Raw genomic sequence first — 25,333 nt, 5'->3', positions numbered from 1 at the left:
AAAAATATTCACCATCTCTAGCAGTCAGAGAAATGCAAATCAAAACCACCCTAAGATACCATTCTCACTCCAGTAAGATTGGCAGCCATTATGAAGTCAAACAACAACAAGTGCTGGCGAGGATGTGGGGAAAAGGGTACACTTGTTCATTGTTGGTGGGACTGCAAATTGGTGCAGCCAATCTGGAAAGCAGTATGGAGATTTCTTGGAAAGCTGGGAATGGAACCACCATTTGACCCAGCTATTCCCCTTCACGGTCTATTCCCTAAAGACCTGAAAAGAGCATGCTACAGGGACACTGCTACATGGATGTTCATAGCAGCACAATTCACAATAGCAAGACTGTGGAACCAACCTAGATGCCCTTCCATAGACGAATGGATAAAAAAAAAATGTGGCATTTACACACAATGGAGTATTACTCTGCATTAAAAAATGACAAAATCATAGAATTTGGAGGGAAATGGATGGCATTAGAGCAGATTATGCTAAGTGAAGCCAGCCAATCCCTAAAAAACAAATGCCAAATGTCTTCTTTGATATAAGGAGAGTAACTAAGAATAGAGTAGGGACAAAGAGCATGAGAAGAAGATTAACATTAAACAGGGATGAGAGGTGGGAGGGAAAGGGAGGGAGAAGGGAAATTGCATGGAAATGGAAGGAGACCCTCAGGGTTATACAAAATTACATAAAAGAGGAAGCGAGGGGAAAGGGAAAAATAATACAAGGGGGAGATATGAACTGCAGTAGAGGGGGTAGAGAAAGAAGAGGGGAGGGGAGGGGGATAGTAAAGGATAGGAAAGGCAGCAGAATACAACAGACACTAGTATGGCAATATATAAATCAATGGAAGTGTAACTGATGTGATTCTGTAATCTGTATACGGGGTAAAAATGGGAGTTCATAACCCACTTGAATCAAAGTGTGAAATATGATGATATATCAAGAACTATGTAATGTTTTGAACAACAAACAATAAAAAAAATTGAAAAAATATATAAAAAGAAAAATCTCTCTTTACATTTCCATGTGCGTTTCTATCAGTTCTGAGTTTTGTATTAATATATCATTGACTATATTCTTTTCATAAAGTTTAATGTAGTATACATCCATGGCTATATGACTTCTGAATTTTTAGTCTTGGCTAGAAGCTTTCTTCTTTAACTCCTTTCTCTTCAGTGTGAATTTTCTATTTACAACTTTTAAACATTCTATGGTTCTCTGCTTATCCATTTAAGAGATTTGTATTGTATTTTTGAAATAAAATATACTCTTACTTGGATTGATTTCAGTTATTCGTTTTGCCTCACAAAAGTTATCTGAGTTATTACTGTTTTATGCATCGATGTATTAATTCATCAACTATCAACTGTACATCTGTCTCCTAAATTGAAGAAAGCAAAACCCTTTCCCTCAATGATTTACAGTGGTTGAGGGTGAAGAGAATCCCTAGAAAGACAAATAGTTATATAGTGTAATGTGATAAGTGACTTGACAGAAGTATTAATGAAACTAAGTAGGAATAAATGGAGAGCACAACCACACCTGGTCTAGGAAAATATCACAGAAGTCTGAGTGAGGTTTCATTTAAGCTGGTAAGAAAATGTGGGAGGAAAAGAAATAGAATTTTAGAATGACTTCTAAAATATTAAGTAATATTTTCATCCTCTTTCCATTGATTTTGTACTAAAAATTCCCCTAGAAAGATAAACTGGTTTCTCAGAATTTAGTTCATTCAATTTAACCTGTACAAAACTTCACTAATACAAGAAATTACTCGTTATTGTTTGGATAAACACATAAAAATAAACTTGACATTCAAAGAAACATATAAAAATAAATTCATTCTACCTACTACCAATTACATGCAAACTCAACATTCAAGACTTAAGAGTACCTATAATTAAAAAATAACAGGTATATTAGCCAACTCAGGTTCTGTGATGGTTTGAATGTGCCCTTTTAAAAAAATTCAAGTGTTACAAATGGGACAGTATTAAGAGGTAGGGCCTATAAGAGGCAATTAGGCCAGAAGGACTCCTCCTTCCTAAAAATGATCTAGGTCCTTATAAAGGAGTCTTCTTGCAGCATTTGGACAGACTGTCCTTCCACCTTCCACCATACAAGAACACAGTATTTCTCCTCCAAAGGATAGAGCAATAGATGCCATCTTGTAAAGAGTAGCCCTCACCAGACAATTGAACTTGCCAATGCCTTGTGCTTTGTGGCCTCTAGAACTGTGAGAAAATGTTTCTATTCTTTATAAATGAAATAATCCTAGATATTTTGTTACAACAACACAGATTAAGACAGATATAACACCACAGATCAACATAGGTTGCCATAGACTAGGTTATTTAAATAATAGGAATTTATTTTCTCATGGTCCTGGAGCCTGGAAGTGCAAGATCAAGGTGCTAGCTGGGTTGGTGTCTAATGAGTGCCCTCCCTTTGAGTTGCAGACAGCAACCTTCTTACTATGTGCTCACAGGATGTTTCCTTAGTGCATACTCCAGGTGAGAATGAGAGCTCTAGTGTCCCTCCCTCTTTCATAAGGCCACCAATCCCATCAGAACAGGGCTTCACCCCCACGACTGCTCTAAACCTAACTGCCTACCAAAGGCCCCATTTCCAAATAACACCTTCCTGGAGTTAGGCTTCAACACAGAACTGAAAAGGAGAGGACCATTCAGTTAGTAGTAGGAGACTAAGCAGTATATTGGATTTGTTGATCAACAGGAAAGCTGAGACATTGTCCCAATTCTGAAGAATGGCAATATCTTTCTAGTGAGGAAACCAAACTGTGCTTAGATAGACTTGCTAACAAAGTTTAAATCTAAACAATATCAAATTTTTAAAACATTATACTACAGAATTATTCTCAAAATCAGCTTTATTATCCATTATTTTGTGACTCAGATTATCTGAGTTATGACAATAAAATATCAAAACTGTCTTGATAATATACATGTGAAGTTTTTATGCCTAGTCTTTAATTTAAAAGTTTAAAGTGCATGTTTGAACATTTTTCATAGGTGAAACTCCAATAATTTTAAATTAATTATGGCAAATTTCAAATAACCTTTAGTTTTACTTACTATAAAAAAATCTATACATGCTATCAATGGTGCCATTAGAAATTATGAAATTATATATTATATTCTTACATTTGATAGTAGGACACAGCTATTTCCTCTAGTCTTAATTATAGGAAAAGTACAGACAACTATAAGGCTTAGCTTTATTGTTTTAGAAATGAACCAGTTAAGTTCATTTTAGTGAAATGAGTACACGCTTTTCATAAATTAAAATAAATCTCAAATGGTAAAGCACCCATTTTCAAAATTAATTTAATTACATGTTTAAAGTTTAATTACATTTAATTAAGCATTTAAGTTTAATATGAAATAAATGAATTATCAGTTAACTGCTATAAAATGAAATACTGCCTTGATAATTAAAATCTATAAATTTTTCTATTCTGTGCAAAACTGCTAGTTCTCAAAAAAAAAAACAAAAAGTTCAGAAAATGTATATTTTAAAGTCTATTGGCATCTATCCTTGCAGCTAATCAAGGCATAATTTTTCTGGCACCAGCTTGGTGGGCTGAACATTTATTGCTTTAGTAAATAGAGGCAGTATGGAACTGGTATTTTAGAAACTAGGCTTTGGGTATTAGCTTAGTCATTTATAGTCTACAATGGTGAGAAAGTTAAGCTAGCATCTCCATTTCAAGTTACCTATAAAATAGAGATAGTATTACTTTTTTCCAAGTGTTGTTGAGAGAATTATATAAAATCAGCCATGGTCAAATACCTGATAGTGTATTCGACCAAAGTTAACTGCTTTCCTTCTTTAGTTGTTGAATGAATGAATAAAAACTTCATACTTTCTAACATAAAAAAGTTTTAATCTTAAAATATATGTTTTAAAATACAAAAGTTACACTGTATATTTTGTTGTTTAATTACATTATACTTATTGCACATTTTACTTTTCTTTTTCCCTTTGTGTTGCTGGAGATTGGTCCCAGGGCCTCATACATACTAGGTAATTCCTCTACTACTGAGCTACATCCCCAGGCCATGTTTTACATTTATTTACCTAAGCACTCCATGACTGGAGGCAGTATTACTATTATTAACACAGAATTTGAAGTCAGGAAGATTCTCAGCTGGGTTCTATAAGACCTTCAAAGCAGAATTAATACCAATATTCTTCAAATTATTCCAGGAAATAGAAAAGGAGGGAAGCCTTCCAAACTCATTCTATAAAGCTAGTATCACCCTGACACCCAAATCAGACAAAGACACATCAAGGAAAGAAAACTTCAGACCAATATCTCTGATGAACATAGATGCAAAAATCCTCAATATAATTCTGGCACATCACATACAAAAATATATTAAGAAGATAGTGCACCACGATCAAGTGGAGTTCATCCCAGAGATACAAGGTTGGTTCAACATACAGAAATCAATAAATATAATTCATCACATCAATAGACTTGAAGACAAGAATTATATGATCATCTCAATAGATGCAAAAAAGCATTTGACAAAATACAGCACCCCTTCATGTTTAAAATACTAGAAAAACTAGGGATAGTAGGAACATAACTCAACATTGTAAAAGCTAATATGCTAACCCCAAAGCCAACATCAATCTGAACAGAAAAAAATTGAGAAAGCATTTCCTCTAAAAACAAGACAAGGATGCCTTTTTCACCATTTTTTTTTTTTTTTTTTTGGTGCTGGGGATTGAACCCAGGGCCTGTGCATGTGAGGCAAGCACTATACCAACTAAGCTATATCCCTATCCCCTATTTCACCATTTCTATTCAATATTGTCCGTATAGGCAGAGCAATTAGACAGAAGAAAGAAATTAAAGGAATGAGTAGGAAAAGAAATCAAACTATCTCTATTTGCTGATGACATGATTCTATATTTAGAAGATCCAAAAAATTCCACCAGAAAACTTTTAGAACTCGTGATGAATCCACTGAAAGAGAAACTAGGAAAACTACCCCATTCACAATAGCTTCAAAAGAAAACCAATCAACCAACCAACAACAACAACAACAACAACAACAATAACAAAACTTGGGAATCAATTTAACAAAAGAAGTGAAAGACCTCTACAATGAAAACTATAGAACACTAAAGAAAGAAATTGAAGAGAAACTTACAAGATGGAAAGATTTCCTAAGTTCCTAGATAGGCAGAATTAATGTTGTCAAAATGCCCATACTACCAAAAGCATAATACAGATTTAATGCATTTCTTATTAAAATCCCAATGACATTCTTAATAGAATTAGAAAAAGCAATCATAAAATTCATTTGGAAAAATAAGAGACTCAGAATAGCGAAAGCAATACGTAGCAAGAAGAGTGAAGCAGGAGGCATCATAATACCAGACCTTAAACTATACTATAAAGCTACAGTAACAAAGACAGCATGGTATTGGCACCAAAATAGTCGTGTAGACCAATGGTACAGAATAGAAGACAAAGAGACAACATAAATATGGTTTTCTTATATTAGACAAAGGTATCAAAAACATACATTGGAGATAGCCTCTTCAAAAAATGGTACTGGGAAAGCTGGAAATTCATATGCAGTAAAATGAAATTAAATCCCTATTTCTCATCCTGCATAAAACTCAACTCAAAAGTAGATCAAAGACTTAGGCACTAGAACAGAGATCCTGCACCTAACAGATGAAAAAGTAGGCCCAAATCTTCACCATGTTGGCTTACAAACTGACTTCCTTAACAAGATCCCTAAAGCAAAAGAAATAAAATAAAGAATCAATAAATGGGATGGATTCAAACTAAAAAGCTTCTTATCAGCAAAGGAAACAATAATGTGAAAAAGTAGCCTATAGAATAAGATAAAATCTTTACCACATGCACATCAGATAGAGTACTAATCTCTAGGATATATAAAGAACTCAAAAAACTTAACATAAAAAACCCAAATAACCCAATCAAAAAATGGGCAAGGAACTGAACAGACACTTCACAGAAGAATTATAATCAATCAACAAATATATGAAACAATGTTCAACATCTCTAGTAATTACAGAAATGAAATCAAAACTACACTTTCATCTCACTCCAGTCAGAATGGCAATCATCAAGAATATAAGGAACAATAAACATTGGAGAGGATGTGGGGTAAAGGGTACACTCATACATTGTTGGTGGCACTGCAAATTGGTGCAACCATTATGGAAAGCTGTACGGAGATTCCTTAGAAAACTTGGGATGGAACCACCATTTGACTTAGCTATCCCAGTCCTTGGTTTACACCCAAATGACTTAAAATCAGCATACTACAGTGACACAACCACATCAATTTTTAAAACCCCATAACTCACAATAGTCAAGCTATGGAGCCAACCTAGATGCCTTTTAACAGATGAACGGAAAAAGAAAATGTGGTATACATACACAATGGAATAGTACTCAGCCTTCAAGAAGAATGAAATTATGGCATTTGCTGGTAAATGGATGGAGCTGAAGAATATCATGTTAAGTGAAATGGGTCAGTCCCAGAAAACCAAAGGTTGAATGTTCTCTCTGATATGCAAATGCTAATTCCCAAGGTGTGGGGGGGATCTAAAGAAGAATAGAGATACTTTGAATTAGAGAGAGGGGGTGAATGGGGCATGGGGATAGGTGTAGGAAGGATAGGAGAATGAATCAGATGTACCCTATGTGCATATATGATTATATGACCAGTGTGATTCTACATCTTTTATAGCCAGAAAAATGAGAAGTTATACTCCATTTATGTATGATGTGTCAAAACACATTCTACTGTCATGTATAACTAATTAGAACAACAAAACCAAAAAGAACTGAATTAAGAATATAATGTACAGGCAGTCACAAAAATTCAACCTAAAAGGAGGAAGGGACCCAGGAGAACTATCTTTAGCATTCATGAACAGCTCCCAAGATCAAACTGATTTCTGAGGAACAAAGCATTGACAAATTCTAATTAAAGAAAAAAAAAATATTTGCCTCCAATTTAAATTAAGTACATTATTGAAGCACATTCTGGTTTTACAGTCAAAGAAGGTTTATTTATAGACATTCTCTTTTGAATTACACAATTATATCCACCAATTACAAGAAATGGTAGATCTTTCTGCAATCTTTTTCCAAAGTACTGCTTTGTTTTCAATAATAATTCTTCCTTATGATATCACTCCTTCAAAGAGAGACTTTAACTTTGAATCCGAGTTCTACCATTTGCCATTTGAGAAATTATGGACAAGTTATTTTGACCTATTTCCCAAGCCTGGAGGTATATGCATGTTTGGTTCAGTCTGTGGCAAAAGTTGGGACCTAGTAAGAGCAATATAGTCATTCCAACTTAACAAAAAATTACTGATACAGGTAGAGTAGGTGGTGTTTCCCTTTTTCCTCACCCCCAATTTTTCCATGAGGATATTGATTTTCAATGAATTCATGGGATGTGCTCAAGGCTAACAGTAGAATGAACTCAGCATCAGAACACACCCCTCCTCCCCAATCCTTTCTCAGTACTCTTTCCTCCATAACACAAAAAGTTAAAAGTGAAAGGAACCAAAATCTTATGAAGTAATAAAGCAAAAAGAAAGGGATAGATCTGACAGATTATTCCTGTTTCTATCACTTAATAATTAAGCCTCAGATAAATCACTTCTAAGATTTTCAATATTTTCTGGAAAACAGAAATACATGCTTTTATACGGTTAATACAAGGGCTATACAAGATAATAGAAGTAAAGTATGTAGTAGTGTGACTGACACATTGTAATCATTCATTGATGTTAGCTATTAATACTAAAACAACATTAAAGTCTCATGTTTGCTAAGTCTTTAGCCTATACTAATTATCTAACTCCATTAGAAAGTGAAGAACATTTTTCGAAACAGATTTAATAAGAACAGTCCTCACTAAATTCTCCCAATTTAATTCTAGAAAAAAGAATATGATTTTAAAGTTATTTCAGTTCACAATTTCCTGTCTATTAAATATCTACATTTAATAACTCATTTTGCTTTAAAAGAAATGGTTTTATAATGCTGAAGAAAATAGAGGCTACAATCTATTCAGTTTACTATAGTAAGAACTGAAATTAAAAATTCTTAAGAATTTATAAATTATTCAATATCAAGTCTTGTAATTTTCAGAGTTCTGCTTTAATAAATTCTTAGCAGTACAAGCAGGTTATGTTGTTTTAATATTTAAAAATCTTCATTATAATATTCAAATTCTAAATTCTCTTGTTACCTAAAATCATACAGGTTATTTTATTTACAGCACAACAGAAAGTCTTAATAAATAAGTAATGGAAAATATATAATTATTTTCCTTTTGAGAGATACTTCAAAATATTGAAAAGCAGCATTATTTCATAACATTTCCCCTGGTATTATTATCCTTAAATATTTATTTGGGTTAAAATATCCTGATATCCTGATTTAGAACTGTTTCACATTTTATTGAAAATAAAACCAGCGAGGATTGTGATCAGGCTGGCAACCAGAGTTTTCTAGTTGCAAATTAAAGTAATAGTTGATGTAATAGTTATATGACCAGGAAAAAAAAGAAGGAAGGAAGGAAGGAAGGAAGGAAAGAAGGAAGGAAGGAAGGAAGGAAGGAAGGAAGGAAGGAAAGAAGGAAAGACGGAAGGAGGGAAAGAAGGAAGGAAGGAAAGAAGGAAGGAAGGAAGGAAGGAAACAATGTACAATGAAATCCTGTGAAACATATGTATAATTAAGGTTACATATTATGCAGAAAGCCAGTATTTACTATTATACCTTTAGATATGTATTACTTCAGAAAGTATGGTAGAAAAAAGCATTCTATTAATTTTTGAAATTGAAATTTGCTATTACACGGAACATTAACTTACCAGGGTTCTACTTTAAGATTTGAAGACATTTTTTGTGGAAGGAAAAATCCATGACAATTTGAAGCCTCCAGTAGTTCTTGTGGCATCCTTTTTGATACATCATAATAGTGACCAAATCTTGAAGATGATACTGGTCCAGTCTGCCAAAAAACCCCATGGTTGCTCAAAAATTATTTTTAAACTACAATTTCTTTGTCTTATATCCTGTAAAACAATGCTACACTTATGCATTTTAATGCTAATAGGATTTAAGTATTTTAATGCTAATAAGGAAGAGCTAATATACATATACTTATTAAGTTTCAAAGAAGGGTACAATCACCTTTATTATTTAAACTATGTATAGCTAGGAATTAAGCTTTTCATCACTCATATTTCTTCACTGATAGTAGTTCCTAAGTTTAGTAAGAATTTAAACACCTCTTTTTTTCTATACTGTATACTTTTCTAAGTTAAAAATTTTAATACACATAATTCTTATGTTTAAGATTTTAGGTTTTAATGACAAATTAAAAATATGCAGCTGTTAAAGCTTTAACGACAAATTAAATATGAAGTTGCTAAAAAACTAAATGCAAATTTAAGTCAAGTTAATTCATTGGTGAAACTCAAAAAGAAGCCAGATATTTAAACATTAAAGTGAGTATCATTTTAATGTTCATAATTTATGAGCATATTCACCATTTCCTAGGAATTTAAAATTAAGCTTATACCATAAAATGTACAATACTCCAGAAAGGAACAGGCACATGATCAAGTAGAAATATGTATGTAAGCTATATTAGATCAATCAGAACTTTGCATAATCATTAGTTCAATAATTTGTTTTGTGTTCTCTATTAATGATTTCTCCATCAAATTATCTTTCTCCTAAAAAATTCTAGTAACTCTTGACACTGAATTTATTTACACAGGTTAGTAAAAGTCTCATAACAAAAATATTGCTTTGCATGGGCTGTTTTCCACCTCTCTCCACTCTCTCCCACTCTCTCACTCCAAGCTCAAATGTTAAGAAATTCCACCTGGCAATTGCTTCTAGCAATAGCTCTGATATAATCTTATATAATTTCCATTGATATAATCTTATATAATTTCCATTGTCTTTAATGCTACAAAACAGGAAAATTTTAAAACATCCAACAAAATTAGATAATTTCTACAGAAATAAAAGAACTACATATAGTAGTTTCATATGTTACTAAGTGTCAATTTTTAAATTTAGATAACAAATTTGCTTGCCATTACACATTTGCATCTAAGATTTCAAAGACTCATATTCTTAAGTACTTATAAACATCAAATTATAAAGTAACATTTAATAAAACATTTTAAATTTAATGGAAGCATTTTTTTTCATATTTAGTCTGTGGGTTTGACATTTACTTCCTCAATAAAATGACTGTTTATCCCTACATAAAGTGCTACTCATTTTCATTAATGAAAGAGGTCTGCCGTTGGCTTCAATCTGGTCTTTTCAATGCTAAAATATATATAGAATTGCGGCTTCCAAAACATTATTTGTTCATTTGCTGTGAAAGTATTGACAAATAAATTATGACATTAAAATGTTTCTTAAAAATGGGATAAAGTTTTTAAATGTAAAGTTATTAGTTTAAAGCAAGGTCTTAGCATTAGTCTTAAACAAGGTTTGTTCTCTGGCCTATAATCTATTCTTTATCCGGATTATAGTTCAGAATGTTTTTACTGCAATCTCTGCTAGAGCTCATCTTTTTATTGTGTAAGTCCAAGCCCCCTTAATGTTTTATAGAAAGGCCTTGACTAACTGAACTTTGATCTGATGTCTTCATTGAGAAAAACACCAGGTTGCTCATTTCAGATGCAAATCCCCCTAAGGCCCAATAGAATTTAGTAAAGACAGCAAAAAAGAAGAAACCAGAAGTTTCCAGGATCCTCTTTGAGAATCCTGGGGCACACTGGTGTCCTTAATCCATGCACCAGCATGGATTAAGGTAGGTGATAACCTTTCCTGATTCAAAAGAATAAGCAGAGTGCCTACAAACTGGGTGGAGACTAGGATTTGGCTATAATAAAACACCATGCAATAAAAGCCTGGTCTATGTCAGAAGCCTCTGAAAAGGCCTCAATGTACCACATTCCCAGGCCTAGTAGGGAAGCTTGCAAAAGCCTACCTGAATCAAATAAGCATGAATAATCTATTTTAGCAGACTGACCATGGGGAGAGAGAAAGAAAGAGACTTTCTACTTCTTTTAAGTTTGAGTTAATAAATTTATTAGTGGACTGAAAGTTCTTGAAGTCCTATGCACTCAGAGAAATATGCTAAATTGCCAAGAAGTATGCTTTTTAAGTTGCCGTTTCTATTAATGTTTCTAATTACAATATTAATGTGATAGAAATCTCAGATTTGGGATGAATTAAGGCAGAAAATTGATTTCATGCTGTGACAGTTTAAATACAGAACACAAATAATTCATTAAAATGTAAAAATAAAAATGGAAGCTTTTTTCCTTATAATTATTAAATTATTTAGAAATTAAGATTAGATAGGACAGTTAAAATATTAACAAGGTAGACACAAAAATTTTATTACTCATTAAAGACTTTAGTCTTTAAAAAAAGAAAACAAATATATTCATTATAGAAAAAAATTTTGCAAATTTTTTCTACTCAAGACACAGTATTAAAATATAATCAGATTTCTAAAACACAAATCTTTCCAGGCTTAGAAAGGGGTGGGGAGGAAGGAAAGAAAGATTTAAATATTTATTAGAAAAAAAAAGATTAGCTAAATGCTGTGACTATGTTAAATTCAACTGCCATCAACTTCATAACAAAATATGCATGTAAAAAAGACCAAATTAAAGTTGATAAACAGTTTATTACGTTTGAGAACATATTGCTGTAGTTTTACATTATAACTTTTATTTCACATTCATAAACTACTTTTAACTTTGTTATCTGTGGAAGAAAATAAAATGGAATAGTAAATAAAAATTTACTATGCTAAAAGAAAATGACCTGTGATGGGGTGCAAAACAAACAAACAAAAAACCTAGCTATAAAATAAGACCATACCCAACCTCCAGTATATTAGAAATAAACAAAACTTTTGGAAAAGAGCTGAGTCACAAATAATCTAAACAAGACATTTTCTTACCATTTTTCTCATTCCTTTATTATCAGTATTAGATACAACAAGAATCTAAACAGTTACTACAGCACTTTGAGCCTCAGTTCAATCAAGGAATTGGAACTAATAATTTCATTAGGCTGTTGTGAGAATCTAATGCAATACTGACTATGAATATTTTGTAAATTGTAAAGCACTGTGCAAATGTTGTTAATTATTATTATTGTGTCATGATTCACTAAAGATCTACCACTTTTGTAGTTACACTTTTGTAGTTACAGTGCTTTATTGAGAAAATGAAATTTGTCAGTTATCCACAGTTGTATGCATCTATCACAAGGATTGTCGACTGAACCACTAAGATAGAAAGTCAAAGTGTAAAAAGAATTTAACATAATAAGGACATAATAATACACTGCTATGAATTGCTGGAGGCATAGTAGGTCATGGTAGTAGAGCTTTACAATACTGAAGAAATTAAATCTCAGAATATATTGTAGGCTAATAATTTGTGAAATGAGGAGGGAACAGCATTGATGATTAGACAGGGAAGAAGAGGACACCTTGGATAGAGACTTAAAATCACATAGTGAGGTCGCTTTGAAAAACTATATGTTTTTTGAAATTGATAAGGCAGTGATTTATATTACTAAGCTATTGTTACTGATTTAAGTGTGTATATCCTTACCCTTTCCTGCATTCCCTAAATGGCAATGTTGTTACACCATGAAGACTTGCTGATAACATATATTGGCTCTATCTGCTAATCTACATACCTAGTTTTGGACTAAGCCATAGTAAAACATTTTGTCCAAAGAAATAATAGAAAAGCCGGGTTTTCTGTTTTGTTTGTTTAAACTGGGAATGGCAAAGTAAGGCCTAGATTTAGAAAGCAGATAATAATGAGTGATGAAGGAAGTCTTGATAAGTCATCATATATAAAATTACTGCGGGGTTGGGGATATAGTGTATTTGTAAGAGCACTTGCCTATTGCCCTGGGTTCAATTCCCAGCAATGCAAAATATAAAATACCATGACAGACAAATATACAATGCTGGTGACATTTTCAAAGTCAGAACATGATTGTTTTCTAAAAATTGACAGAACTTACTTGTAAATACTTAAATTTGACCATTGACTGTCAAGTCAAAATAAATTCATACTTATAGTATTAACTGATGCAATTAAACTCAGTTTAACATTTAACTTACATAATATATAATTCATTCATTCATGTATCCAACAAATAACTATTGAACATCAATTACATTTCAGTAAAATAAAAGAGTCAAAGTCTCTTTCTCCCCCTGAGCTCACATTCTAGAATATAGATAAGTATTAAAATAAATATATCATCTGCTAGATTTAATGCTGGTAAGTAAAATAAAGCAGTGAAGACAATGAAATAGAGAGAGTAGTTTTATTTTATATCAGCTGACAAAGGAAGTCATGATAAAGTAATATTTTAGAAATCACCTGGAGAAAATGGAAGAATAACCTGCAGAAAACGTTGTAAGAAGAGAACAATTTTCAAAACACTAAAACTTTAAATTTTGAAAACTGATTACTGAATTTATTTGTTAATATTCAACCTTGAGGAAATTTATATTCATAGAAAATCAAGACAATGGCAGATATACCACTCTCTAAAAGGAAGAATGTAATCAGCACTACTTATATGTAAAAGGGGACAGAAATATTATCCCAAGTGAAAGGGGAAGGAGTATTTTTCAAAATTACAATTTATAAAGAGACAATGAACTTATAAACAAACCAAGCACTGTCTTTCCAATTCTAAATAGATTTCATAATAAACCAAAAAAGAGAGGACTTAAAAGTTTCAGTTGCTTGCATTTTTGATGTTTTACTTGAAGAATGTCAAAGACCAATGGAAAGACCAACATCTGAGATATAAGTAAAAATAAAGAAAATGGAAGAAACAAGTGAAGTATATAATTTAAAATTTACCTTTACAAAAAAGCTACATTTACCTCATAGTTTATGTTCATTATTAACTCTTTTACAACACAATCAGTAGAAAAATTAGAATACAAGTTACTATTTACAAAAAAGAGTCACTGTTAAGCCCAGTTACTAAATAAAACTTCCATATTAAAGACATGCAGTACTTTGCCATTAGGGTTCTCAAGTGCTAGTTCTAAATTTCCTATCTGTTTTAATCTCCATTACTTAACTCACACTTTCTTTTTTTTTTTTTTTAATTAATTTTTATTGTAGGTTGTTCAAAACATTACATAGTTCTTGATATATCATATTTCACACTTTGATTCAAGTGGGATATGCGCTCCCATTTTTACCCCATATACAGATTGCAGAATCACTTCAGTTGCACAACCATTGATTTACATATTGCCATTCTGGTGTCTGTTGTATTCTGCTGCCTTTCCTATCCTCTACTATCCCCCCTCCCCCCTCCCCTCCCCTCTTCTCTCTCTACCCCCTCTACTGTAATTCATTTCTCCCCCTTATATTTTTCCTCCTTTCCCTTAACTCACACTTTCCAAAGCAGACTAAGTATATTTATCCTGGCCTTTTATACTCAGTTCTCAATCGCACCCAAGTATGTCTGTAACAATATCTGATTACACAGATCTTTCTTTTATTTTTTTCACATAAGTATATAGCATTCTACAGTTCAACTATACTTAGTTGCTTACTGATAGACAAATTAGTTATTTCCAATCTTTTGCTATTAAGATATGTTGCATGAAAGCTCACAATCTTTCATTTTATAACTAAGTAAACAAATTCATGATGTAAATTTCTACAAGAATCAAAGGATATATGTTTTTATAATTTTGAAGGATACTACCAAAGTACCCTCCGCAGAAGCTGTACCTATGTACATTTCCACTAGCAAAGATGAGAGTACTAGTTTTCCCTGACTTTTGCTAAAACAGTGAAAAACTTTTTAGATCACCATTTATCTGTAAAGAGAAAAATACCAGGTCAGTGTAGTTTTAATTTAGTTTCTTCTACTACAAGTGCAATTGGACATCTGATCTTGTAGGTTTAAGAGCCACCTAAATTTCCTTTTTATATTTTTTGCCCATTAAAAAAAAGAGGATTATAGAATTTTCCTTATTTTAGAAGTTCTTTATGTATAAAGAAAATTGGTTCATATTTTACACTGTGAACTGCAAATATTTTGTCCAGATTTTAGTGTGATCACAGTCATGTAAATAACAGTTTTAAAATACTATTCTTTAAATATTTTCCACACCTAAAATTTGCCATTGCTTAATATGTACATATTACAACATGTTTTAATCCCGCCACACAGTTCATGATTGATATTTGCTGACTGAATGAATAAATACATTTATAATTCACTAAATATTTATTCATTATCTGGGCATTAACATAGGTACCAGAGATACAGAAGAAAATTCAAAAAGCTTATTGCTCTCACAAGAACTTGTAGTCTGGCAGAGGAGAATTATACCAATCATTAACTAGAAAATGATGTGAAAGTACTTTAAAATATATGAAGTGCTTTGGAAAATGAAATGAGAAAGTAGGTAACTATGAAAGAAAAAAAATACCTGAAGTAGTAATGTTTACACTGGGAGGAGGAGGAGGAATTGGTGAATAAGAAAGTATAAAGCATTGCCAGTAGAAATACAAGTGATGCAGAAGGAACAATTCTCATAGGATGGGTGAATTAATACAGGCTGAGGAGCCTAAAAAGGTAGGTTCAGATTATGCTCTGAAGATTATATAATCCTATAAGTATATATTTTATATTGTAAGCTTATAATAGCAAATAGGTTTCATCTTATACACTAACTTTCTATTAGCTAGTAGAGACCACTCAAAACATTCTGCACAGAAGAATTCTAAGGCCGTAAAAAAAAAGAAAAGAAAAAAGAATTCTAAGGCCCTGTCTGATTTTGGCATTCATAATAACGACTAACAATCTGCCATACATTTAAAAGGGGACAACAGACACAGAAAACCAAATGAGGCATTTTAAGTTAAAGGGTACTTAGAACTTATTCCTAGGCCAGGTGTGGTGGCACACACCAGTAATCCTAGCAGCTCAGGAGGGTGAGGCAGGAGAATTATGAGTTCAAACACAGCCTCATCAACTTAGCAAGACCTTGTCTTTAAATAAAAGTTTATAAAAGGGCTAGAGAGGAGGCTTAATGATTAACTCTGTATTCAATTCCTATACCCTAAAACAACAAACAAATGAAATAAAAAACATATTCTGGTCCTTGGGAAAGATAATGTCAAGGTGAAAGACTGGAAAGGGGTGGACTATGAGAACAAAGTTTTATCCAGATTAGAATTTTCCTCTCCTTCCTATCAATATGATAAAATGATAAAGTCTGATAGACATTAAAGCGTTTTAAAAAGTGTATGAAGTGAACAATCTACATAATGAGGAAGTTAAAAAATGAACAGAGAATTCATGAAGAGCAGAGTTTATAAACTTCAGTAGACAGATTTATTGACATTTGTTTGACTTCTCAGAATATTTCCTTTCATTTCCTATCTCTTTATTCTATTCTAGATAGGTCAGGTTACCAGGAGTTTGAAAATGTTAACAGTTGAAAATGTATAGGAATAAAAATAATACTTGAAAGGAACCACCACTTACATTGAATATTGGCAGGTAATCATAATAGATACAAATAGCTCACTTACTTTAGTTTTCAATCTTAAAAGATTCTATGTGGAGATTATGGATGAAATGAAATCATCTGTTTTGATAAAATAAAATCTGCCAAAATTTAATTTGCAAAGAAATATATCATTATGATCAAATGTACTACAAAAGTCTAGTTATTTAAATAAATAAATATAACCTGTATTGCATTTAAAGAAAAAGAGGAGTAACAAGAGATTCTATTAAATGAAAACAAATATATTTGCAAATTTTAGAAATAGGTTGTATGTTGACTTACCCTCATCTTGGGTAACAACTGGTATCGCCAAGCTATTTTCATCTTAGTATTAGTTTCTGGTGTTTGATGATCACAAACTTCTTCATCAAAATCTTTTTTATAATTATCATCAAGTAATGGTGCAGGGAGTTCCTAAAAAAGCAGAATGACACATTATTGAACTTATGTGGTAAATATGAGAATTTTTTGAAGTATAATGTTAACAATACTAGAACATTCCAATTTATTAAAAAAATAACTTAGAATTGATTTAAGCATTAAATCACATAATATAAATATTTCTAAAACTGAGAAAGTATGATATCAAATGTGAAGTTTAGTGCTTTAATGATGAAATAGAACTTAAAAATATTTGAATTCTTACTCACAAAAAGCAAATGCTATTCCAACAAGAGGCTATGCAGATTTCTAAAAAATTTTTATACTTAAAGTCTGGAACTAGCACTTACATATTACATGTAATTACTGTTATGTTTTCCACAAGGTAAAAATAAAGTATGTGTACAATCTGTTTACTAGTTTGTAATTCAAGAATTCAAAAAACTCAATGACTGAAATAATGGGTGAAGTAACAACTAAGAATAAAGACATTTATTTTACACATTTTATTTTATTTTACACATATTTATTTAACACATCAAATGTTAGTTTTGCACCTGCAAGCTTATGTCTCTTAACAATGAATACAGAATTTAAAATCTCTGATTCAGTGAAGAGACACTGAATTCCAATTTATCAATTTTGGAAGGTGACCATTAAGTGACTAAAACAAAGAAATGAACAGAATTTTCTTGGAGAAAGAAAACACATATAATTATTTGCTTTTATTTTTTTTATTAGCAGAATCATAAAATAATGTGGGCTTTGCGTTAGTAAATACAATTTTATATGTTTGTCTAAATTGCAATTTTTATTTTTCAAGGCCATATTACTTAGATTTAGTTTCAAATCAACAAATCAGCTGAAAAATAAGTTATCACATTCTTTAGTCAATTCCTAAATGACATCAATGTAAATTCACATTATAATTCATGTCACTATTAGAAATTAGTTATTTCATTTAAGCTCCAAAACCTAGCAAAGCACTTGTACTGTAAAATACAAAGTAACATCTTTTTCCAATGAAAGTATTATGTAGTATAGCATTCTGCTTATAAGTTTGAAATCTGCAACCAGAATATCTGGGTTCACAATTTGACTTTTCACTAGTAGTTGTGTCTGGGATAACTCTGACCATCTACCAGACAGACCTCTCTATGTCTCCATTCATATGGGAAAAATTGTATTCAGTTCAGTAGTTGTCATCAGGAATAAATGAGTTAAAAATGTAAAATTCAGAGAATGGTGCTTGCTACATAGTAAATATCCAATAAATGTTATACTATGCTTAATGATTACTTAGAAGTGTACATTTGTGTATTAACAGAATTAGGTAATATTTAAACTATTTGTATTAACATATTTTTCAATTCCAGGGTCACTTAATAATAATTATGACAAATGTTACCCACATTGAAAACTAATTTTTTCTGTAGAGATGGAATAAACATTTTAAAATTTATATTGCATTGTTTCTTATCGTTCAAAGATGCAAATTTATAGAGAAATGTTCTTGCATTAATGGGCATAGATATTAATGAAATTAAAAAAAGAACTTTTATTAACACAGCTAAAACATCTAAATAAGATTAAATTATAAAATAGACAAGCAAAAAATAAAAAAAGACAAATATTTTCTCATTTATTTTATTAAATATATATCTACTCCTGTAGTAGGCATTTCACAATTTAAAAAACTTTTTAAGTGGGGCTGGGATTGTGGCTCAGTGGTAGAGCGCTTGCGTAGCTCACGTGAGGCACTGGGTTTGATCCTCAGCACCACATAAAAATGAAATAAAAGAATTGTGTCCACCACCTATAGCTAAAAAATAGATATTAAAAAAAACAACTTTTTAAGTATTATGGAAATTATAATAATTTAAATGTTTGTAGTGATAAAATGGTTTTTCATTTTCAAAAGCTAAAAACATTTAAAAGATGCACAAAAAGTATACTCCAACTACTATATGTCATCTAAAGGTTGTTTTCTCATATGCATATTTTTATTGAGATAAAATTCACATAACAAAAATTCACCATTTTAAAGTGTAAAATTCAGTTTTTTTTTTTAGAATATTCAGAATTTTGAAACTATCTTTCTTATCACTCTGAAAAGAAACCTCAAATCCATTAAAATAGACATTTTTACTTCCTATAGTTCCTGGCAAGCCCTATTCTACTTCCTATCTAGATGGATTATCTATTTGGACATTACACATAAATGTATTATGAATAATGCTGCTATGAACATTCATGAAAAATATTTTTGTGTGAATATATCTTAATTCTCTTGGATATATACCTAGGAGTGAAAGTGCTGAGTCATAGGGTAACTCTTACATTTACCTTTTTGAATGCCAAAATGTTTTCTACAGTAGTTGTACCATTTGATATTCTGACCAAAAATCTATGGGGATTCCAATTTTTCTATTCCTTACTAACACTTATTTCCCTTTGTGAAAAAATAAGCTATGACAGCTTTCAGGAAGAAAGATGTTGGAGTTAACCTAGACAGGGACTCATAGATTAAAATCAGTGAAAGAACAGCTGATCAAAGAGACATATGAACCCATAGAAGGCATTTCCTGAGGATAATTCCAAGCAGCCAACAAAGAACCTTGTGCATACAAGATGTTGTAAACTCCATGAAGGGAGTGCACCCCTTAACAGGGAGTCCCTGGTTGCTAAGACAGACAAATTAAGAACTATTTCCTCTGATCCACTGGAAAGCTAGTAGGAAGGGGTTTTCCAGAACTGTATCAGATGCGTGCTGGTATGTTTACACTAAGGGAACCATAGCAGTAAAGCTGAAAAGTGTAAGGCATCTTTTAAAGATCCAAAATTTTGATGAAATCCAAAACCAGGAAAACTCAATAAGAAATATCCCCATCTTAAATAGTATGGGATATCATAAATCATTCTAATGTCAGTTTTAATCTTACAGATCTTATTTTTTGTATTGAATCAATAGATCTTCCCTTATATAATACTGCCATTCTTAACCTAATTGATTATATTTCTTCTAATGTTTTGAAGCATGAATTGGAATAATTCTTTTTTCCTTTCCTAGCTAAGGCTTATACTTGTCCCTTTAGTCTCTTTTCCCTCTTATATTACTTGCTTCTATCTCAGATTCCCCATTTTTTTCTTAGTTTGTACTATTAGGTTCTCTCCTCTATTTCCTCTCACTTTTTGGTCTGTCCATTTTTTCTCTTTTTGCTTTTCAACATCTATATAATTTAACAGTAATCTTACTGTCTTTCATAATTAATTTTAGAATCTATTGAAGAACACTACTCCAATTTTTATGTGGATTAGGGGAATTGTGGAGAATATTTTTAATAATAATTTTTCCCCATAAGGTTTATTAGTACATAGCTTTGCTATAAAGTGACTGCTGTTAATAGAGTTTAGTATCTTCTCTCAAAGTGGTACTGGATACTGGGTATAGCAGGGTGAACATATTGGGTAGGAGTATCAACACTTAGATATTCACCCAGTCTGGGGCACTTAAGATAAACAAGCTCTGGAAATAGTCCCTAGCATAAAAGTTGAAGAAATAATCATTTCAGCAGATGGGTAGAAATACAAAGAATATGAAAAAGTAAGGGAACAAGTCACTTCAAATAGCCCATAACACTTCAACAACTAATCCCACTGAAACCACAGTGGAGGAAATTTTTTGACAAAAAATTTAGAAAGTTCACGAAGTGATCAATGTACTAAAAAAAGACCTAAGAAACAAACTAAGGGAGAAAATATAAGAAGTGAAAGAACATTTCAATAAAAGAGAAAAAGATTCTCAAAAAGAACAAAACAGAAACCCTATAAATGAAACATTCAATAAATCAAATTAAAAAATTCATGTGAAAACATTTTCAATAGATTAGACCACATGAACAGATTTTCAGGCCTCAAAAGACAAGGTATATAATCTTGAAAACGAAATTAGCAATAAAGAAAAGATGACAAAAGAACATGAGCAGAATATCCAAAAAAATCTGGGATAACATAAAGAGATCAAACCTGAGAATCATTGGCTTAAAGGAAGGCACTGAAATATAAACTAAAAGAATGCATAAACTTTTCAGTGAAATAAGAAAAATTGCGGAATGAGATTGAAATCCAAATACAAGACATATTAATAATCCTAAATAGAAAATATCTGAAAAGATCCTCTCCAAAATGCATAACAGTTAAAATGACTAATATACAGAACAAGTATAGAATTTTAAGAGCTGCAGGAGAAAAATAGCAAGTAACATTTAGAGATAAGCCAATTAGATTTCTTCTGATCTTTTGGCCTGGACTATAAAATCCAGGAGTGCAGCGTCCAGCTACGGGAGCCGAGTCCAGCGAGGGACGGCGAGGTTAAGAAATACACAGGACACCAAGGTTCTTCATCCAGGAGGAAGCGTGCGCGCTTTTTTGTCAAAGTTTGTTCCCTTATATACCTTCTATAACTGCAGTGGAAGTTTTACCCAAAACGGGGGAGGAGTAACATATGCTACTCTTGGGTTACCGCGACCGTCCCTTATCAGGAAGCTCCGAGAAGGCCAAGATATTCCCAAAGAGGCACATATGTCTGAGGCAGATAAACAGGAAACCACAAACCTGCGTCATGACCCTGTGAGCTGGCCACTTTGACATGCAGAACAAGGAACTGGGGGCTGGGCCCCAGGGGCCAGGGAAGGCCTGCTACCAGCACAGGAGGGCTGGGAGTAATATCTTCCAAGTCTTGAAGATAACATTTGCCAGGAAAATTGCTATGTCCAGAAAAGCTATCTTTCAAAATTGAGGATAAAATAAAACCTTTCAAGAAGGCATAAACTAAAAGAATTCATGACTATTAAGCAATGATATAGAAAGAAATATTACACACAGAAGAAATAAAAACCAAACATTAAAGCCAGCAAATGGTTGAATCTCTACAGAGATAACAATCAAATCTGAATTAAACATTAAAAATAAATAAAATTGGCACTGAATGTCAATGGTCTCAACTCACCATCTAAAGACACAGACTGGCAAAGTGGATTACAAAACAAGACGCAGCTATGTATGTATATGTATGTGTGTGTGTGTGTGTGTGTGTATATATATATATATATATATATATATATATATATATATATATATATTTTTTTTTTTTTTTTAAAAAGACTCACCCTATAGGTAAAGACATCCATGGGCTGAAGTTGAAAGGATGGACAAATGTATACCATGCAAATGGAGACCAAGAGCAAGTAGGAGTAGCTACTCTTATATTTGACAAAATTAATCAAAAAAGGAAGTGATCAAAGAAGGTCACTTAATACTGATTAAGAGAACTGAATATTCAACAACAAAATATAATGACTGTAAATATTTATGCTCCAAATGTCAATGCACTACTTAAACAAACTATACTATGTATAAAGTCTCAGACCTTAATTTCCATATACCTATCTCACTGGTAGATAAGTCATTCAGATATAAACTAAAAAAAGACTCTTCAGACCTCAAAAATATTATTAATCAAAGGGACCCGACAGACATCTATTGACTATTCCATACATCAACAACTGAATTCACTTTCTTCTCGGCTCCGAATGGAACCTTCTCTAAAACAGACCATATTTTAGTATACACAGCATGTCTTACTAAACAACAACAACAACAACAACAACAACAGCAATAGATAGTTCCTTGTACTTTAGCATATCATAATAAAATGAAATTAGAAATAAAAAATACAAAACACAAACCATTTTAACATATGTGTATTAAATAATACACTTTTTTTTTTGCGGTTTTGGGGATTGAACCCAAGACCTTGTGAATGCAAGGCAAACCCTCTACCAACTGAGCTTTATCCCCAGCCCCGAATAATCCACATTTGAAAGAAGAATCGGTGATAGAAGAAATTGGGGAGAAATAAGAAATTCTTAGAAACAAATGAGAACAGAGATACAAATATATCAAAATCTCTGGAATAATATGAAGGCAGTACTAAGGGGAAATTTTAAACACTGGATGTCTACCTTAAAACAAACATAGAGATCCCAATTAACTAATGTTATATCTCAACACCCTAGAAAAGCAATTAATTAATTGCTAATTCCAGAACCAGTAGCAGACAGAAAATAATTAAGATCAGAGCCAAAATTAATAAAATTGAGAAAAAACAATTGAAAGAATAATAATTTAATAATAATTTTCCCCATAAGGTTATAGCAGTGGGAACACATTGGGTAGGAGTATCAATACTTAGATATTCATCCAGCCTGGGGCACTTAAGAGAAAGAAGCTCTAGAAATAGTCCCTGGCATAAAAGTTGAAGAGATAATCATTCCAGCAGATGGGTAGAAATACAAAGAATATGAAAAAGTAAGGGAACAAATCATATACACATATAGATAGAAATATATACATGTAGAAAGAAAGTAATACACACATATATATCAGATCTTCCCTTATTTAACAAAGAGTTGGTTCTTTGAAAACATAAACAAGATTGATAAACCCTTAGCCAAAGTAACCAAAAGAAAAAGAAGACTCAAACCAACAAAATTAGACATGAAAAAGAAGGATTTTAAATATTTCTGAAAACCAGATGGCTGTTATAAACTACTCCAAAAACTTACATTCTAACTAACTGGAAAATCTAGAAGAAATTCACAAATTTCAAGATTTATATGACCTGGCCAAATTGAACCAAGAGGATATGTAAAACCTAACCACACCAATATCAAGCAGTGAGATTGTCTTCCAACAAAGGAAGCCCTGAACCAGCTGGATTCTCAACTGAGTTCTACCAGATTTTAAAAGCAGAAATCATGTCAATTTTCCTTGAATTATTCCATGAAATATAAATGGAGGAAACTCTCCCAAATTCATTTTATGAAGCCAGCATCACCCTGATATCTAAACCAGATAAAGACATATGAAGGAAATAAAATAATAAACCAACATCTCTGATAAACATACACAAAAATCCTTAATAAAATGTTACCAATCCACATTTTCAAAAACACATCAAGAAGACCATACATTATGACCAAATTGGTTATATCCCAGGGATGCAAGGTTGGTTGGTTCAACTCAATCAATACCAAATCAATAAATGTAATTTCCAACAAATATGGAATTAAGACAAAAATCTTGTGGTCATTTCAATAGATGCACAAAAAGCCTTTGACAAAATCCAGCACCCATTCTTGCTAAAAACACTGAAGAAATTAGAGACAGAAGGAATAAGCCCCAATATCATTAAGGCTATATATGACAAACACAAAGCCCACATATACTGAATAGAGAAAAACTGAAAGCATTTCCTCTAAAATTAAGAACATAAGGCAAGAATGTGCACTCTTACTACTCCTATGCAATGTATTTCTTGAAACTCTAGCCATAGCAATGAGTCAAGAGAAGGGAACTGAAGGGACACAAATAGGAAAAGAAGTCAAATTACCTGTTTGCTGGTGACATGATTCTATATATACAAGATCCAAAAAACTCCACCAGAAAACTGCTTAGAGATGAAAAATAGCAAGATATAAGATCAGTATGCAAAAATCAATGGCTTTCTTATACTCCAATAATGAATCTTTTTTGAGAAGGAAAAAAGAGAAACAATTTCATTCACAACTGCCTTAAAAACAAAAACAAAGAAAAGAAGAGAAAACCAAGGAGGTTAGAAAACCCCTACAGTAAAAATTACAGAACACTGAAAATGAATACAAACAAGACCTCAAAAGATGGAAAGACCTCCTATGTTCCTGGATAAATATAATATATATTGACAAAATGGCTAAAAGTGATATACAGATTCAATGTGATCTCCATCAAAATACCAATGACAGGCTTTATGAAATTAGAAAACAATAGTGATAAAATTCATATGGAAGAATTAAAGACCCAAAATAACCAAAGGAAGAAACCATGCTGGAGGCATCACAATATCTGATCTCAATTATACTGCAGAGTAATAGTAACAAAAATAGCATTTTACTGACATCAAAATAGACATGAAGGCCAATGGAATAAAATAAAAGACACAGAGAAATTCACAAAAATACAATCATCTGATCATTGACACAGGTGCCAAACATATACATTGGAGAAAAGAGCTGTTTTAAGATAGTGTGGGAAAACTGGAGATCCATTTGTAGCAAAATGAAACTAGACCCCTATCTCACTCTACACAAAAATCAACTCAAAGTAGATCACAGACCTAGGAAGTTGAATATAAACACTTCAACTGCTAGATGAAAACACAGTGTCAACATTCC

At 32.0% G+C, this 25,333-nt stretch overlaps 1 protein-coding gene across 1 annotated transcript in view; it reads right to left on the bottom strand.

Moving 5' to 3' along the window:
- The window catches only part of Elp4 (elongator acetyltransferase complex subunit 4), a 258,524-nt gene that overhangs the window by 171,085 nt on the left and 62,106 nt on the right, over positions 1-25,333 (bottom strand). The window contains exons 4-5 of the mRNA XM_076844298.2: positions 16,962-17,093; positions 8,917-9,056 (exon numbers count right to left, since the gene is read on the bottom strand). Of these exons, the coding sequence (XP_076700413.2) occupies positions 8,917-9,056; positions 16,962-17,093 (272 nt within the window). The remainder of the gene's footprint in view (positions 1-8,916; positions 9,057-16,961; positions 17,094-25,333) is intronic.

Source organism: Callospermophilus lateralis, chromosome 2 (assembly GCF_048772815.1).
Source record: "Callospermophilus lateralis isolate mCalLat2 chromosome 2, mCalLat2.hap1, whole genome shotgun sequence".
Lineage (NCBI taxonomy): Eukaryota > Metazoa > Chordata > Mammalia > Rodentia > Sciuridae > Callospermophilus > Callospermophilus lateralis.
This window is presented reverse-complemented; position numbering and strand designations above follow the sequence as displayed.